Below are 18708 nucleotides of genomic sequence, written 5' to 3' on the forward strand. Positions count from 1 at the left end.
GGTGCTATTAACTGTTCATGGGCAGTCTTATCGTTTACCATTAAGTAAGCGTCATGCTCGTCGTAATATGTTGCAATAAAAACTGATAGCAAATAAATAAAATGGAACATAATTTATTATTTTAACGACCATGCATTATATTGAAATTGCTTTATAGGTGTCACAAATGAACTTATCATGGTTTTTAACGTAATATAGGGTTTTCAGAGATTTTTTTCGCATAAGGCAGAAGCTGTTCATCTTAGATTTTAGCACACGAGTCCTTTGCTTAGTTAAATAAACCCATTCGAGGCTGCTTAGTCTTGATACTTGTACTAGGTGTTCCCAGGACATAGCCACTGCCTATCTAGTCCTTAGTGCTCAAGCAAGCGCAGCAGGATTTCACAGACAAACTAAATTTTACAGTGTAAATAAAAACACTCATGATTTTCTTAAATTATTATATTTAATTCTGAATTGCATATAAATTTGTGGACTTTCTGTTACAATAGTACTCTTGAACTGATATCAATAATTTTTGTATAAAACGCTTAAAATATGTCATACACTATTGTACCAGAGTGTCAAGACGTGACACATACCCTCCTTGCGTTCACACTATGAACAGAAAATACACACACAATAATTTATAACCTAAGCTTATATCTCTTTAGAAATTAACCTATTCAATACCTATAATGATAGAAATTAGGTACTTAAATTTTCTAATACGTCTCACACGCACGCGTCTCGAACGTGAAAACAAAATAATGAAAACATACGATACCGTTACCATCAGACATTGTGTTGACAACCACGAAACTAAACGACAATATATAAAACATCGTGTACAAAAGTACTCGAGTTTCGCAGGTATTTTTGTATCTTTTTTTTAAGGTAGTAATGGTTTTTTTTGGCAGATTAATACAATAGTAGCTGCATGCTGCCACAAGTTCATTTGGTAATCTAATTGTTTTCTCGAATGTAACAATTAATTTATAACAAATACCCACAAAACTCGACCTATATTGATAAAGTTGTGTGTAACAAGGGTAAGATTTGATTTATCTATAAGATGTCTCAAGATATATTTTACAGGAGGCAGTGATTCATATAAACATTTTGGTATTCGACTGTACATGATATAGTGAATTAATCACACGATTATTATTTTTTTACATTAAAAAGCTTGGTCCAGACCTCGAAAGTAACGTATATCGATGAAATTTTTGAAACCTCAACGACTTAATTTTACACAAAAACGTGACTGAATATTCCACGCGCGACAAAACCCACACGCTAAACCAACACTGATCATATCAAAATATATTTTATGTGAAGCGAAAACATCCAATGATAAAAACATTATATGATAAATTTTTAAATTCTTTGTACTGATATACAAGATTTCCGTCGCGACACCTAATTGAATACTTTCGCAAAATTTAGAATTTTTAGCCTAAACTTACAAAAACAAAAAAAAACTAAAACTATTGCCTAAAATTTACAGAGGTAAAAAGTACCTCCTCCCGTCGTCGCGTGCTGCTGATTTCAAGGGATGTGTACATTCATACGCGGCTTAGTTAACCCGGTCAATGAAAACAGTCCTCACAATAAATGAGTTCCAAATTATAAATGCCATTTTTTATCCCATCCCGTGGACACATCGGCGCAGTGCCTAAATATTCGCCATTACCGGCGAGTTCTACAAGCTTTATACCATAAATCAATTGTATATGTTCATATACGATAGCGAATAAATGTAACATGACCCTTTAAAACAGCGAACACGGTAAATCGTTAACATTTCTTGTTAATGTATAATATTTACAGGGATCTCTACTTATCTTTAATAGTTAGTTCACATTAGTAAAACTATATTAACTTGCTATTAATTCACTTTTCAAACGTTCAAAATACATTATTAGAAAAAACATTGTGATGTTATAGATCTTCATTGTCTAACAAGGACGCCTCCACATACCCAGCACTATATTAAAATCTGTTTCATTCGACAACATGAAGGCGGCCTAACACACATTTATTGCTTCACATTACGGTATACAAGAAAAATAAAAAATAGAAGAAATTACACATCGAACATGGCAACACTTAATCGGATACCAAGAAAAAGCGCTAAATATAAACTTTAATTATTCTATCTTGATTTAAATGTATGAGACACCATCAAAAATGAACATTCATGAATTCATCTTAACATCAAACTTAATAAAATGTTTAATTAAATTGTGCTACTTGTTTAGTTATAACATGTACTTATTTTTTTAAAAAAGCATACATAAAAATAAACTTTTTTACAACATTCATATAGAAGGCAGAAATTAGTAAATTAAAAACAAAGTAAAACGATTATGCGGGTGTGAATACGCTGTCAAAGAAATAAATATAAATCTAAAAAGATACAAGATATTAAGCTATTGCTGCATTGTTGATGAGCACTTTGCTTTGAGCAATTTTAGAACTAACTCTGGGTACTATAAAGCGGGTGCACACAGTAAGTTATGGTCAGTGACATAAAAGTATTGCGTTTTACAATTTTAAATAAGTATAAATACTCGTTGACATATACGTAGTAAATATTTATAGATGGTAAATAAAATATTGCTCTTCCATGGTTGAAGTCTGTCTTAGTTATTCAAGTTAACATTCAGACCACAGAACTCTGTATTAAAAATATTGCGCCTTCAATATTTGTTGCCAATTTCAAGTAAAGGACAAATAAACTGTTAAAAAGTAAAAGAGTTGAAAACAACATAATATATATTTTATTTGTATGAGTCCACCATAAAATTCTGTCCAAGCTCAGTACTCATAAACCACAACAGCGATACAGAGATAACAAATAAAAATAGATTTAAAACTACATTTCACACACTTAACCACATTGTGTTCTAATAAATTTATTCTTTTACATCATTCATATATCAATGTCGATAGATCGATTCTACATCATTATCGAATATCGATAAAATTTTGTAAAGGGGTTAGAGTGAGCACACGGCGACTCGTAGTTTTATTTTTCTTCGTTGTTGCCTTTTTAAATTCAAGGCACAATATTTTTCTAATTATATGATTTGTCCGCATTTACATGCTATTAACCATTTAATAACACTGATTATATTTAGATCAAACAATATTTTACTCTCATTCACTTTCATGGAACATCATAGGCCTTTTTACAACAAAAAAAAAAACGTCGAGAAATGGAGTTACTTCTCCACATTGTCTGAAGTATGTAAAAAATATTTTATGAAATCGAAAATAAACCTTAGCCTACTTGAATACGATATGAATCGCTTGTATATATGAACCTCAGACAACATTTATCGAAAGGCCGTGTTCAACTCTAGCCCCGCCAATCGATATATCGACCCAGATGTCGACCATATCGGGCACGAACCCGGTACTTAATATATCAGGTAAGACACTTAAAGTACATATCCGTAGGTAAATTATCGAAACGACACGTTTCCGCATGTAGGGGTACGTATTCGTTGGAGTTGCCAACTTGTGTACTGCCCACCAGTCGAGCAACAAAACCAAATAAAAATCATCCTTCACCCTTCCTTGCACCATCGTAGTCTGGTTTAAAGAAGCTCGACAATATCACTCACTATGTGATACCCTATGAACACAGAGTTGATTTATCGTCAACCTTATTGATTTAGGGAAGAATGGAGGGGTTGCTTACCACTACGCACACAATCGTCTCGTTCCGCTAACGTTACTATAGATTAATGTGTTAGCCACAGGTGTCCAAACACTTGTACAACACCGTCAAGGCGCGTCGGTGTATTATTTCTTTGCCGGTGGTTTTCGCGGCGTGCGAGTGGTTTTTCCGGTGGAAGTCGACGGAGTTGGCACTATCGGTGACGATTTCAACTCTGTGGGTAAGATAATAAATTTTAAAATCGTCAATACTCACTATAACAGCTTATGTTAGGTTTTTTGTTTTTGTATGTTCTGCGTACCATAGATATTGGATGATTTGGAGAGACCGAAACATATTCATAAATATGGAAATAAAGCTAAATGTATTAACCCAACAGGGTTAGTAATTTTCACTGTTCAAACAGCTTAGTTATATTGCTTTATACAAAACACTATCATCTTAGTGTGTTATAATAAAAAATATATGATAATGTAGTGGATTTTTGAAATATTAAAAAGGCAAGACGACGATTATTCATTACTTTGTTACTACCGATGTGTTCATTGTGCCATGTATTTATCAAGCTAATATAGGAAAGACCATAGCGTTTGTTTATGTGGACCCTTTACTACTAACAAACTGCAAGATAAAAGACTGTTTCAATAAGAAAGTGTATTTAAATGAATTTTAGACATACCTCTAACCGATCTCCTTCCTTTGCGCACCGGCGTGGCGGCCGTGTCCGCTTTCTCTTTCTGTTTGGTCGGTGTTCTTTTGGCCGGTGTTTTTGATTTGGCCTTTTCCGTCACCGCTGTGGCAGTCTGTGGAAATGTATTTCATTCAAAAAACTACAGTTCGATTACCTAAGGCCTACCATGTAACTTGTTGCTGATATTTTATATTAAAATATATCAGTTTAGCTTTTATTTAACTAACCCCAAAAATGAGTAGGTCATTCTGTCGTAAAATTATTTATTTGTACATTTTTAATTTAGTAAATAACAGCTATAAAAGTTACATGACTTAGGGCCAGCTCACATTCAAAGCAATCAAACCATTCCTTCTTTTATTGACCGAATTGTCGATACTTAAAACTTCTTTGTCAATAAATTTTGTCCTGACATTTTTAAAGAAGTAATTCATAACATGTATACAACACATTACAAACATATATTTAGCAAATATTTTTAGAATTTTTTATTTTAGAAATCAAACTGATATGATATATCAAAACCATTAGGTCTTTTCGGTTTCATTTTTGTTTTTCTATTATACAGTGTGTCCCAAAAACAGTGTTAAGCAGCGGTCCAGAAGCATCTGTTGGGGTATTGGAATCAACTCCATATATGTTATTTCCACCTTGCTATTCTCTAAGGTTGATTTTAACCAAAGTAGCCCAACTAACTTTTAATGATTGTCAAAATTAAAAGTCTGGAGAATTCTCTATATCTGGATCCTGTTATAAGGGTATAAAAAAGGGTTTTTTGGACACCTATATAAAAAAATCATTGAATAATAAATGTTTTAATAATAAAAGAAAAAAAGTGGTACTAAACAACAACACATTGACAAATTCCATTACTGCATGGAATACCTCAAGCAAACATATTATATAAAAACATTGTTATGAATTACTCCTCAACGCATCCATACGTATCATTTTAATCTTCACGCACATGCAGACATCATGCTTTTATTCGATAATTAGCAAATAAAAGAAGAAATAAGGCAAATAAATAGAAAGTAACGATCAACACAAAGCAAGCAATGATGATGGGTGATGATGAGTGATGGACAACGCGGGTTAGTTTCCTAGTGTGATGTAACGAATATATTTATTTATGTAAAATTATACAAGTAGACATAATGCTATAATTCTCTCCTAGTCACCTTAGTGAGTAGAGATAAGGTAGATATACTGGGAGAATTATTGAAATAATTTAGAACACAATATTGTTTAAAAATATTTGTGATATATTCTTTAAATAAATTCATACTTTTATTCCCAACAGGGTAGGTAGGCTAGTGCTTCCAGGGTATGTCGAATTCCCAATAGAAGTAACAAAATGCAAGTCTATGTCGAGTACAAATTCCAATCCTGGGCTACTTATGGATAGACTCAGGAAGTCAACAGCTCAACAGTATGTTACTAGATTCATGATTAAAAAGTTAAATTTGATATAACTTGAATTACGATATTATTCTGCCCAAACAGGAGCAGACTAATACTCGATCCATTACAACTGCGTCCGCGCATAAAAACTTCAATGCGTGCACGTTGTAAAGCAATGATTGCTTGCTGTGACAAACGCAATCCTATATTTCCTTTTAAGATTTCTTAATTCGTTACATCACCAACAACAAAGACCTAATAGACTATTCTAATAGAGTCATAATAGATTCCTATAAAAATGGAGTGTTAAATTTTTATGAAAATTAGAAAATATTTATGGTAAATTTTAGCACTAAGAAGACATATGTATTTGGTATTTAAAATAAAATTATGTATAATTTTAGGGACAATTTTGATATTAGAAACCCTAACAGGCAAGTTATGTTCGCCATGCCTTCACATGCATCCCTCACCTAATTATATTTGACGCAATACGATAATCTATGGGCTCCAATGCATGAATGAGATGTAATAAAAAATAATATACCTTTACCCAAATAATAAGATCAGTTATTCACTGTAACAGTGCCACATAGTGCCAACTGCACTACGATCTGTGGACTGTAATGCATGCACCGATAAGATAAACCATCAATATTGTTTGTAATTCATTCTTTTCTAACTAAGAAACCTTAATGAACCAAATAATATGCGCCTTGTCCTTGAACTCGGACGCCATTTTGTGTTCCTATATACGTCACACTGACACAAAATGGCGGCATGTCATGGCTGGTCGACATCTCATTAAATAAAATTTATTAAATGTGAAATTTTGATACAATAAGTTTGAATGAGTTCAAAGGACATATCGCGGTCTCGCTCCCGCTCACACGCACATCCATCGACGCGAGCGAGAGGGCGACAGACGCAGTAACGCACACGTACTCACTCGCCTGACATGAATGTAATGGTTGGTGGTTGCGGATACGTACATTTCTATATATCCGTTGTACTATGCCTACCTTGCTTGTGGTCGCCACAGCGGGCGTACTACCTGACGACTTTCGCTTATTATTTGTTTTACTGTGTGCGGGCGGAGTTTTTGTTTTGCGCGCGTTTTTCGGACTACGCTTTGGCGTCGTTCGCGCTTTTTTCGGCGTTGGCGCATCATTCTGAAACAAACAATAACATTTTTGGTATAAAATTGATTCTTCCACTTAAAATACATGGCTTTTCAGAAATTTTACTGTGAAAAATATCATATTATATTGTATCTAGTAATTAATTTTATTTTTTTGCAGTAGATGTTACAAAAAAACCTTTTTTCCAGTCTTGTTTGAGGCTGCCACGGGCCTATTTTCCTAATATTTAGATTTTTTAATCTTTTTAGTGAACCGATTTAGCCTAATGATGCAAATAATAGCAAAACTTACGGCAGCGTCCTCAGAGTTGTCCTGTTTGTTCCGCGGCGAAGACTTCGAGCTAATCCGCTTGCGAGACTTCTTCTCCAGCTGTGATTCGTCTGTGTATAGCGATAGATCCACTGAACAAAAACGATTACCATTATTTATTACTCGGTTGAGTATTACAGTCATTCATACAATATGTTATCGTTATTTCGTTAGGCAAATACATGTAAATAGAAGTGTTTTTGAATCTTTCCTTTTGTTGTAATTATTACATCAAATACTTAGAGGTAAGTCCAAGAGAGATGTCTACTCGTTTTTAAATGCGTTATCATTACACAATTTGGTAATAAGACATTATACAAATTATGTTACAAAGTGCATGGTTTATGAACTAAACAAATGAATAGTAGAAATTATAGGTATCCCAAGATACAGGCATAGCCTAGTTTGGGGACCCCTCACAATAATTGAAATGCTTAAACTCAGATATGCCAATTACTGTTTATGTACTTCGTAATGTTATTATTTCTGTGTTGTTTTTGTTGCAATAAAGTTAAATTATTATTATTATTATTATAAATGGCGTGGAAGATTATGATTCTTACAAACAATGTGGTAATCTTCCGCGCATGTTTAGAAGAGATGGCCATAAGGCCTGAGCATATAATAATTGTAAAATGTGCAACTTTAAATATGCTATAATAACATTATAATATATTTAAAGTGTATGATACATTTAAGTACTTTACGTTTATCCAACATTTCATGTAGATTATATCAAAGAAAGATTGATTGAATTCTGGTATAAAATCAAGAAGTTATGAAGTTATGATAGCCTTTGGATTTTGTTAGAAAAGGTAAGAGTCAGGAAACGAGAAGAGAAAACGCGCACGCGTTGTCAGCGGGAAATACCGCGCGTACAAGACATGGAGCGACGTCCCCACTACGCCCACTCACTACCCTTCCCTATTTTTTACTCCTGTCCTTTAAGGCCGCCAACATGCAGTATTTATGACTGTATAACGAAAGAAGTATCTAAAAAGTTATTTATCGATCCAATATAATCTATTGCTCTCTTTGGCTACTTTGCCATCTCTTCCAGATTCCAGCAGAGATAGCCAAATGTGATCTGATTGAATGTGAATTACGGGACTGATTCTGTTTTAATTATTTCTTTTTTTTATGAGATATCAATGATGATATCTTGTAGATTGGCACAAGCGAATTAGCTTGGAGCATCATGAACGTAGCCCGGTCATAATGTTTAATAAAAAATATATTTTATAATTATTAATTATATCACTTATAATTTGTCTTGCTAAAAATCTGACCATCTATCCCAGATTTACATAAATATTAACTTATAGACGTAGACATGTTTATTAACAATTTTAGAAATATAACATAATTAAGTAAATGAAGTAATAAGTATGGCTTCTACAATTTTTGCGCAAACACACGATAACATATTGTATGAATACTTATTCTGTGGTGGTAAGTTGTAATAATTACATTTAAGATGAGAGAAAGAAAAGTGTGTGGAAATAACAGTTCAATACTGAGTATTGATAATTAGATTCGTAGTTTAAATCATAATGTTGTTAGGTAATAAAACAGAATATATCATTTGATATATTTCTCTTCTTAGGGAGATTGGAATTAACGTCACTTTTTTATCATATTCTTAGCCGTCACCGCTACAGCAGCATCGGATTGTAAACCTTATTTTGAGGTTATACGATTCATACTCGCTGTGTGGCAGTTGACGAGGTAGAACTCGTATAATATTAGGCAATAGTCCACGGTAAAAGGACCCGAAACTATTGCTGTATTCACATAGATCTTAATGGAATTGACTATATTTTTTTAACATCTTATAAAATTCCAGAAAAAAGCAATCCACAATTTACTTGTGTCGAGTTAATTGACCAGTAGACATCTAAATAACAGAGTGAAAAATAAAATGAGTATTTGGAATAGTATTAGAATGATGGGTCATTGTTAGTGGTTGTGCGTGTGGTGTGTGCGTGTGCGGTGTGTGCGTGTGCGGTGTGTGTGGTGTGTGTGGTGTGTGCGTGTGTACTGACGTCCGTCGGGGTGCTCCTCGGTGAGCGGGTGGTGCTGCTCGGAGCCGCGCTCGGCGCGCAGCGCGCGCTGCAGGATGGAGGTGGCGCGCGCCGCCTCGGCCGCGCGGAGCAGCTGCGCGCCGCCGCCGCCGCGCGACAGCGACAGCGTCGTCAGCACGCACTCCATGTCTGCACACGGGACAAACCCTCACTCACTCTACACTGGCGGCATGCGACTCGCAACAATCTTACAGGCTTCGCAGTTTGCACAACTAGTTTACGATAAATATCACTCAGGCAAATCACCTTCTAATAATTTTTCTTATTAAAGTGTCGACACAAAACAAAGTTTTCTATACATTTTGATCTATTAATCGTAGCGTTGATGTTTAAAAACGATTTTAAATCGCGTTACTATAAAAAGTATGGGTAAAGTTTTTAACAATTTCTGACATTACAGTACACAAATCCTCTAATAGTCCCTAATGGTATTTTAATCCTTTTAAGCAAACGGATTAATTAGCATTAAAAATAGTTTTGAACAAAGTGCCTATATTCGTGCTAACTGTTCATATTTATAAACTGTGAAAACAAACTTTAGTACATTCAAATATGATGACAGACTCCTAAGAATATTTTCTTGAAGTTACAGTAGTCCAATTACCTTTACTGCCCCTTCTCAAAAATCTACCCTATGTTTACAACCCGCAATTAAGTAGCATTGTATTTACACTCACCCGTCACATCGTAGAAGTCAGGTTTGTAAGTCTCGCCGGACGGGTCCGCGGCCTTGTCCTGCGACAGCCAGCGGATCTTGATCTTGCGCGTCGTGCGGTACACATTCTGCATCGCTTGGCATACGTAGAAACCGCCTTCAGCGTTACGGACGGCTAGGTACTCGTTCCTAAGAGCAGAATCATGGTTATTACCAAGTTTGGTAAGTAGCAGCTCTTAGAAATGTATATTATATAAAGCTGAAAAGTTTTTTGTTTGAACGCGCTTATCTCGGGAATTACTGTTTCGAAATGAAAAATTATTTTAGTGTTAGATAGCTCTCTTGCCGAGGAAGACTATATTATAATAGAAAAAGGTTGCAAAAAATGAGAAAATTTATCCTTTTTGAGAGCCTAATGTGCCTGCTCGCAAAGCGTTAACAGTTAAAGTTACTCAACAAAGATGTTCGGAATTGTTCCCTTTCAAAGTTATAAAAAAACTCCACCCCAGCCGCAACTGTCTGCCTGTTTAAACATGATAAACTCAAAAAGTAATCAACAGATTTAGATGAAATTTTGTATGGACATAGTTTCCTTTGTCCAAGTACTTGCATGCATATTGACGTCACATGTGGTAGTCTTCAAAAGTTTAAATTTTAACTACTTACTCAAGTTGCATGCAGCATGAGTTGCATGGGGCACATTGCAAGCAGTATGTTTGTATAATGCAAATGCAGTATGGAATGTCCCTTTAGATTACTGAAGCCAGTGAAATTATTAGAAATAATAATAGTATGAGAAAATCAAAGAAATAAAACTGAGTTTTATTTCTTTGATTTTTTTATCACTTTGTAGTTTAGCGCGAATATGAAGTGCGCGTGAGTGTATTTCTGACTGAAAGCGTGATGTTGCCGCTGGGACAAATTCTCATAGAGTACTGACATTAGGGCCTGTAAACTTAAAAATACTTTTTTATTGATATTTGTTTTGTACGAAACTTACACTTTTATATTTTACACCTATGGTTCGAGTAACTAATTTCAACGTGATATCAAGAAGATATGTAAGTGGGTTCATTTATTAGCACAATGTCAAGATGTCCCTGTATATGCTCTACTTCTACTGTTACATGGCAGCAGAAATCAACATGATTGACAACCATATCTTTGATGTGGTTTTTCAAGCTGGAAATTCGACAAACATGTCACGTAACTTACTTATAGAACACGATGAGTTTATCGTCGTTGGGTTTGGTCGGCGTGGAACGACCGGCCGACGCCGACAGTTTGGTGGCCATCGCCAGCTCAGGAGTCGGCGATTGGTACAACTGCACCTGGAATAGATAGGATATATTAATGGATATATTCTGTCGTTCACTTACTAAAATGCAGTTACATATAAAATCCAAATTTTAGAAAACGGGCCAAAATCTGCGTCGAAATCTAAAATAATGCTTGTTAACTAACAGCGATATAACGATTTTTTTTTTGTTGGATAAGTCTAGGATGCCCTGGTATACCCCTGTATACCCCTTCGGAGATAAATGCGTGATGTGTCTTTTTTTATAAGTTAAGGATAATATAGCAGATCTAATGTATAAGTTTTGTCTGGAAGATATAGCTCTTAGCGATACGACTGCCTAGTTACACTATCATACTTCCTATTCTTAGTATTATAAATACGAAAATTCGACAATGTTTGGATGTTTGTTAGAAGTAAACTTCGAAACAGCTGAACAGATTTGGGTGAAATTTGGCATATAATTTGATAATTTACTACCATGTGATATAAAATAATGTTTAAACATATTTTTTAAGTAGATGGCGTTGTCGTTTGTAGCAGGAAAGGTTTATCACGCGGGCGAAGCCGTAAGCAAAACCTAGTAGGTAATAAGTATTTGTATGATTTAAACTTTTACATAAATGGTGTTAAAGAGTTATCTATATCTAAAATGCTTTTCAATCTGCAGCAGATAAGCTAAGGCAACAGCAAATATAGCTGTTAAGATCATGTGGAGATACAATTTGATATTATTTTAGTTAATGCAATATTTTATTCCCATAACAAAAATAGTTTTATTGTTACAAGGTTTTACTTGATATTTATTAATTGTATTGCATTATTTTTTGTTATTACTATTTTTTATTACTTAAAATATTCTTCTTACAGTTTTACCATATCCAACTACTTTGAAGCATACCATGAATATCCAACAATTAAAAACGTCACCTCTGTTGGCAATCTAGTAAAAAGTGTGATATTGATATGAATTGGTGTAAAGTGTCTCTTTTATTATAAAACGCCCATTTTTATCGACTGAAAGACAAAATATACTCAAAATATAATTAGATTGCGTTGTCCATGTTGAGTCACAAGTTTATCGCGCAATAAATCGACGATGTTTTTTGTTTATATTAACTACGCACAGATTCGATACAGCGACATCTGTCGTCTGATGGCAATACTTTCATAAATGCCAAGACCTTCATACTGTAGACGTAAATGCATTAGTATCCTTCTAATACAGGATTTTCGCATGTATTAGATCATTTAGACGAGGTCATGCCAATACATTACTTTTATCAATATTGTAGACAAATTACGCAGTTAAATTTTCATGTCGGCCAATGGATATTATTTTGATGTCCTATAAACATGAAGACTTCTTAGCCAATGCCTGATGGTCAGCATAAGCCTTTAATGCTCTCCAATGTTTTAAAGTGCATAGCACGGAACTTAGGTAGTTATTCTAACAAAAATATTATGTAGTGTCTTGAATGCCACTTTTCTATTTTAATTATTAAGCTTCTTATTCTAGATAAGAAAAAAGGAATTCAAATTAAATGTCTCACAGCCTTTCATATGCATTACAGAAATATAAGTCTTCAAGAATAGTTTAAATAGGTTCTATTAAAACATGAGATTATATGTGACAAGACTTCCATAAATCAGGACATATGAAAAATATGTCCATTCTTGACTTAGCTTGCTAATGACTAATATTTTGTATGCTAACAGCAATGGCTGTATATATTTTATTATAATATGGATGCGTTTATTTTCATAATATGTATTATGCTAGTGCTTTTTTAAATAAATTTTCTGTTATGAACATGACATTTTTATAATGCAGTCAGAATTGACTTGGGAAGAAACAATTTTCTGTGTCAGCAACGGGTAGAACCATTGGAAGAGAATATAAAGGATGTGTAAGAATTAGTTAAATAAATATTATGGCTAATCAAAGGTAACAATTCAAAGGTAGTTAACACGCACATTTTACTATTGAGTTGATCACTGATCTATTATTAAAAACATAACCCATAGTAATGGAAGATTCCAATTTCAGACATTTTTGTTTTGAACTCAATGATGATTAGAAATGTTAGGCGTGGGAGACTATTATTAGTATTGACATTGTAGCCAGTGTAAATACTGGACATAATAAGACTTAACATTTCATGTTTTGCAGCGGAATACCAAACAATACTTAGTAATTCAAGGTATTGGATGGTGTTTCTTCTGTTTATGGGCGGTCGTATCGCTTACCACAGGCGAACGGTAAGCCCGTCTCGTCATTCAAAGTATGTAGTAAAAAAATCCCACAAAAATACGAATGAAAACAAAATGACACTTATTATCCAACATTCAAATATTGCATTGAAATAATAACAAAAAAGTTCTAATCAGAACATGTTGTTAATCGAATCGAACTCTCCTATCATTATTTGTTTTCGTTTCTTTAAAATCGGGCGCGACCGAATTTCTAACGTCGCGTATGTATGAAAATAATACATCTAGATTAAAAGTATTACCATATCTACAAGATATTGTAAATATAGATAACTTTAAAGAAAATACCGTTATTTCAAAGTTTTAAATTCAAAACTTAATTGTTCTTTGTACCGAACTATCGTAAGGATATTAAACCGCGAAATTAAGATGTTTCGGTTGTGCAGATAATTTACGTAAGATGATGGTTTCAAGTCAGATTCTGACGATATATTGTGCTTACCATAGATAATTGTATGACGTATGTTTACGTAAAGACTCATAATTTCCTAAACATTTACGATTCTTGAATACATTATTGTGTTTTTTAATGAATAGTATTACTTTTATTTCATTGTTTGAACACGTAATGGCGGCACCTTGCCGAGTAGTTGCGTTATTGCCTGATGTAAAATAAACTTCACTACATAGTATAATAGTTTATAAATTACACAAAGTCGAATTTGCTTTACTATATTATAATTTATAATGCCAACATTTGTACCAATACACCAAATGTAGCGCATACGAATGTATGGATAATTCAATATAATAATAATATTTAAATAAACAAATTAACATAAACAGATGGTCGTTGTATTAGGTAAATATGTACAAATTAACTCCACACCAATAATTAAATAAATACGATTAAATAAAGCTTTAAAACTAGAAACAAAAAAATTAAAGACTATCATTATGCCATCATTTCTGTACCTAACTGTTAAAATGCCTAGCGAAATAACTATATTCTATCAAGTATATTTGTTCGGAATGTCCAATATGTATAAACAGTTTTAAAGAAATAAACAATGTCAGGCCGCACTAAAGGGAAACTGTAATTATGGCGCGAAAACTTGCTCAACGGAACTTTCTTCCGAACGCGCGAACACGCGTTTGTTACTTTGTTGCGTTGTTTTATTTAGCACTGCTATTCTAATAATAAACATAGGAGTACACTTTGGCTCGCGGCGTTGCTTATATTTAAAATTTAATATGACGAAATTTTAAAGGCCGAAATATCCATGATTGAAATAAAAACTAAAAACTATTTAAACGGATTTTATCGCGGTTTTTTATATTATTATTTTCTCCCGACGTTTCGAAGACTTTGCAGCCTTCATGGTCACGGGGGGACTGAGGTGTTGTTCATCCGTAAAGTCAAAGTTACAATATCTACCTACATTTTTCAAATATACAACTTTTTAAAATTTTATCTGTTGACGGTCCGATCTACGCAGAATGAGCTCACAGTGTCTTGAGGTCTAGCAGCCGGTCTTTTGGGATCCGATTTAATTAAATGTAGAACAGGATCCCAGGCTTGTGCAAGCTTCCAACCATCTTCCCTATTGAAATGTGGGTGTGTTTTAATTTCAATAGCCTCGCGAATCATCCTAGGCAGGAATCGGTGTTCTTTGGCAAGGATTTGTGGCTTGTCTAATCGCAAATAATGATTGGAGCCTCCTTCAGAATGTTCAGCGACTGCAGACTTCGTAGAGCGTCGGTGTTTCACGTCAGCTATATGTTCTTTTACGCGGGTCCCTATATTTCTTTTTGTTTGTCCTATATAAGAGAGGCCACAGTTGCAGTCTATCTTGTATACACCCGGTTCTTGCAGAGGTATATGGCACTTGACAGGTGGTAAAAGACACTGTGAGCTCATTCTGCGTAGATCGGACCGTCAACAGATAAAATTTTAAAAAGTTGTATATTTGAAAAATGTAGGTAGATATTGTAACTTTGACTTTACGGATGAACAACACCTCAGTCCCCCCCGTGACCATGAAGGCTGCAAAGTCTTCGAAACGTCGGGAGAAAATAATAATATAAAAAACCGCGATAAAATCCGTTTAAATAGTTTTTAGTTTTTATTTCAATGTCTAACATTCGCGTAAACATGAGAAATCAATATCCATGATTATTAATTATTTTTACGTTTTTCTTTTAACTGCGAGAACTAATCACTAACTAGACGTGAATTTAAATTCTTTACTTGCCAATACTTGTTTAGTTACCCAGATTAAAGGTGAAACAAAATGTATGAAAATGGACCTTGAGGTATCGCCTTAACATTATAAGTTACGTGAGTAGTTAAATCCTGGTAATGTTTTTTTCATTTTCATCAATAACCTTACAATTTTTGCCGCGTTTTTCATGGCAAGCGAAATCGACTATACACATTCTTGGAAACCATATAGAAGTTTTAATAGTGGCCAGGAATATTTAAAAAGGTTGTGTATTTATTTCATTTATAGGAAATTGATTTTACGCTCTTTTCTTGCATAATACTATTATAGATATATGTTTCTTCCTACAAGATGCTTACAACAGTATGACTCATAATTTACAATATATTGATATTGATGTAATCAGTGCCCATATTTCTATGGAGAATAGTCAATTAGTTCAAAATTCTATTTGGGAGTCAATAGAGTAAGAAATGTTTATATTCATTTTAGGATAGATCTCAGACAACTTTGGCTTAGTCAAAACTAAGTTGATAATCAACTTCAATTGATTATCTTTTTTAATAATAGTAATGTAGGTATAAATGCATTTAAGAGAATGTTTTCTTTTTTCAATATTTTGAAGCATATTATGAAAACAGTTTTCTCCATTGGAGATTTGTTTTATTTGGGTGTCTTCAATGTATCAGACAAAAGTTTTATTAAAAAGATAATTTTACATGTTTATGCCATAAAGTTCTAGGATATGGCATACTATAAACAACCCAGTGTTTTTTTCCCTCCAAAAACTTTTTGCCATAATCATACTAAGTATTATTAATAAAACATTATTTTATACTAACCTTAGTTCTATTCCTCTTAGTTCTTGTGTCTGGAGTACCTTCACCGTCATTGGCCTTTTTGGCTGACCCCAGTCCATCAGTTGCTTTGCTTGGAGAAGCTTGTCTCCTCTTTCGCATGGGCGGAGTGACGGTGGCCAACTTCAAAGTAGATTTTGGTTTAGGCTCCACTTTTACAGGCTTTGGCTCTACTTTTTTCTCCTCAACTTTCTCCTCCCCACTGGGAGATTTCTCCAAACTCTCTTCTTTCTGAGCTGGCTCTGGCTTGTCTTGCTTCACTTCCTCTTTTTTGCTCTCTTCTGTTGCCTGTGGTTCTACTTTAGGTTCCTCCTTGTTTTCTTCTGGTTTGGATTCAGTTTTAGCACTTTCTGCCACAGGTGCATCTTGTTTCACAGGTGTTGGTGCCTTTTCTTGTAACTGACTGTCATTGGCAGTTTCCGGAGGTTTGTTGTCACTTTGTGTTGGTGCAACATCTGCTGCCGGAGATGGCTTAAGCTCGGTAGGTTTAGATGGAGACTTCTCAGGTGCTTCATTAGCTGTGGCCACCTTAGGCTGAGCTGGACTATCAGTCTGACTCACAGGGTTGGCCGGTTCACTTTTCTGTGGAGTGTTTGTAGTGCTGGACGGCTTTTCAGGCGGTTTTGGTGTACTTGGTGAGGTCCTGGCAATATCCTGCTTGTCTTTATTGGTCTCTGGATTCTGAGGTTTCAAAGTACTTGGCACATTGGTACCTGACTTTGGTGAGTCAATAGTGCCGTTAGCGGGACCAGTGGAGTCTGGTTCCTTCTTTTCCGGAGTGCGGGTTAGTGCTAGAGGTTGTGATGCATTTGCCTTCTCTTGGACAAGGCTGATGGGTCCTCCAGTGGTACTTTTACTAGGGCTGGCTGTATTTGTGGATGTGACGGAGTTTTGCGTGACGTGAGACAAGTTGCCATGGTGACTCATGTTCTGTGCCATCTGAGCCATGTTGGCAGACACTGGCGCCATAGACGGCACCGCGTGAGGGGGCACCGGCACGTGCGGCGGCGGCGGCGCGTGGTGTGTCAAGTTCTGTCCTACCAGGTTATTGGTACCGTGATGGAGGGAATTCTGCGCTCCCTGAGGATGGCCTACTGAGTGGTTGACGCTGGCCACGTTACCCTTAGCCGGGCTCGGCTGCCCGCCTGGTTGAGGGACCCCCGGCTGCGGTAGCACCGGTTTGAGAGCAGAATTCATTCCGAACGCGTCAGCGTCCTCAAACACGAGCTGAAACACAAAGTTAACGCACGTTTATGACGCTGTTTTCGTTGCAGGTTAACGCATCGCGATGTCTTTGACCCACAACAATAATTCATATAATAGAGTTAGGTATGTGCAGCGCGCGCGTAAGAACGCGGGCAGCGCTCGGCCCGCCTCGAGCCCGCTTTCTACGTGCCGCGGTGAAAATCAACCATTTGAGAGTTACCACTGTCTGCTGCGATGACAAAGGCCCATGAAATATCCGAAAGTGGCGGCCCGCGGCGGAGATAGCCGCAAAAAATAATGCGTTGCTATAGTCAAGAAACTTCCGCAAGACACCCGCCGAAGACCCTCACCGCGCCAATACACTCAGTCCTCCGATAACACTGAAAATCACACGATCTCACTCGCGACCACGTAATTCCATGATGTATTCGCACTTTTAACCACGAATTAGCATTCACTTTACTCTAGAACAAGTACATAATAGGCACAGTAGTTTCAGAGATGGCGTCGGCATAACGCGCATGCGCCACCCTCTTCCGATTTCGGCCAATGAAAGCTTGTGACGAAACGAGATTTAAACGAATTTTTCCGAGAAGTGTTTCTCTTTTTGTCATGTTAAATTGTATAGCGCCGTCTCAATTTTTTATTTTTATTTTCGTTTAGAATGCGTTTGTATTTTTGAAATAAGCCTCTTATTTACGATAATAAAATAATAACTAAATATAACTATAATAAAATAATATGTATAACTATTTGAAAAATAATTAAGATCCTGTGTGATAAATGTATTATGCGAACTATGTAATATCTTATTTATTAGAAGGAATATACGTGCGTTCTAATTTATAAATATATTATCATTGTAAACTGTTACATTCAAATATTTAGGTTGAAGCTTTGGGAGTTGTGGCGGATGTGTGATGATGAATGATGTGATGTTAGATGTTTATACAA

General features: G+C 35.2%; 1 protein-coding gene across 3 annotated transcripts; it reads right to left on the reverse strand.

Moving 5' to 3' along the window:
• Positions 1-423: 423 nt before the first annotated feature.
• On the reverse strand, positions 424-18307 carry LOC115441239 (nucleolar protein dao-5). Of its 3 annotated transcripts, none has more exons than XM_030165963.2 (9): positions 17975-18307; positions 16534-17775; positions 11171-11286; positions 9978-10144; positions 9262-9429; positions 7199-7287; positions 6758-6937; positions 4350-4473; positions 424-3884 (listed from the first exon to the last, which is right to left on the reverse strand). In XM_030165963.2, exons 2-9 carry the CDS (start codon positions 17743-17745, stop codon positions 3796-3798), a joined length of 2145 nt encoding a protein of 714 aa, XP_030021823.2. In that variant the 5' UTR covers positions 17746-17775; positions 17975-18307; the 3' UTR covers positions 424-3795. The 3 variants fall into 3 exon arrangements, with proteins under 3 accessions (XP_030021823.2, XP_030021814.2, XP_030021831.2); XM_030165954.2 differs by having other exon boundaries at positions 7199-7308; XM_030165971.2 differs by having other exon boundaries at positions 6788-6937; positions 7199-7308; positions 17975-18306.
• Between the last annotated feature and the right edge of the window lie 401 nt (positions 18308-18708).

The sequence above is a fragment of the Manduca sexta genome, chromosome 19 (assembly GCF_014839805.1).
Source record: "Manduca sexta isolate Smith_Timp_Sample1 chromosome 19, JHU_Msex_v1.0, whole genome shotgun sequence".
Classification (NCBI taxonomy): Eukaryota; Metazoa; Arthropoda; class Insecta; order Lepidoptera; family Sphingidae; genus Manduca; species Manduca sexta.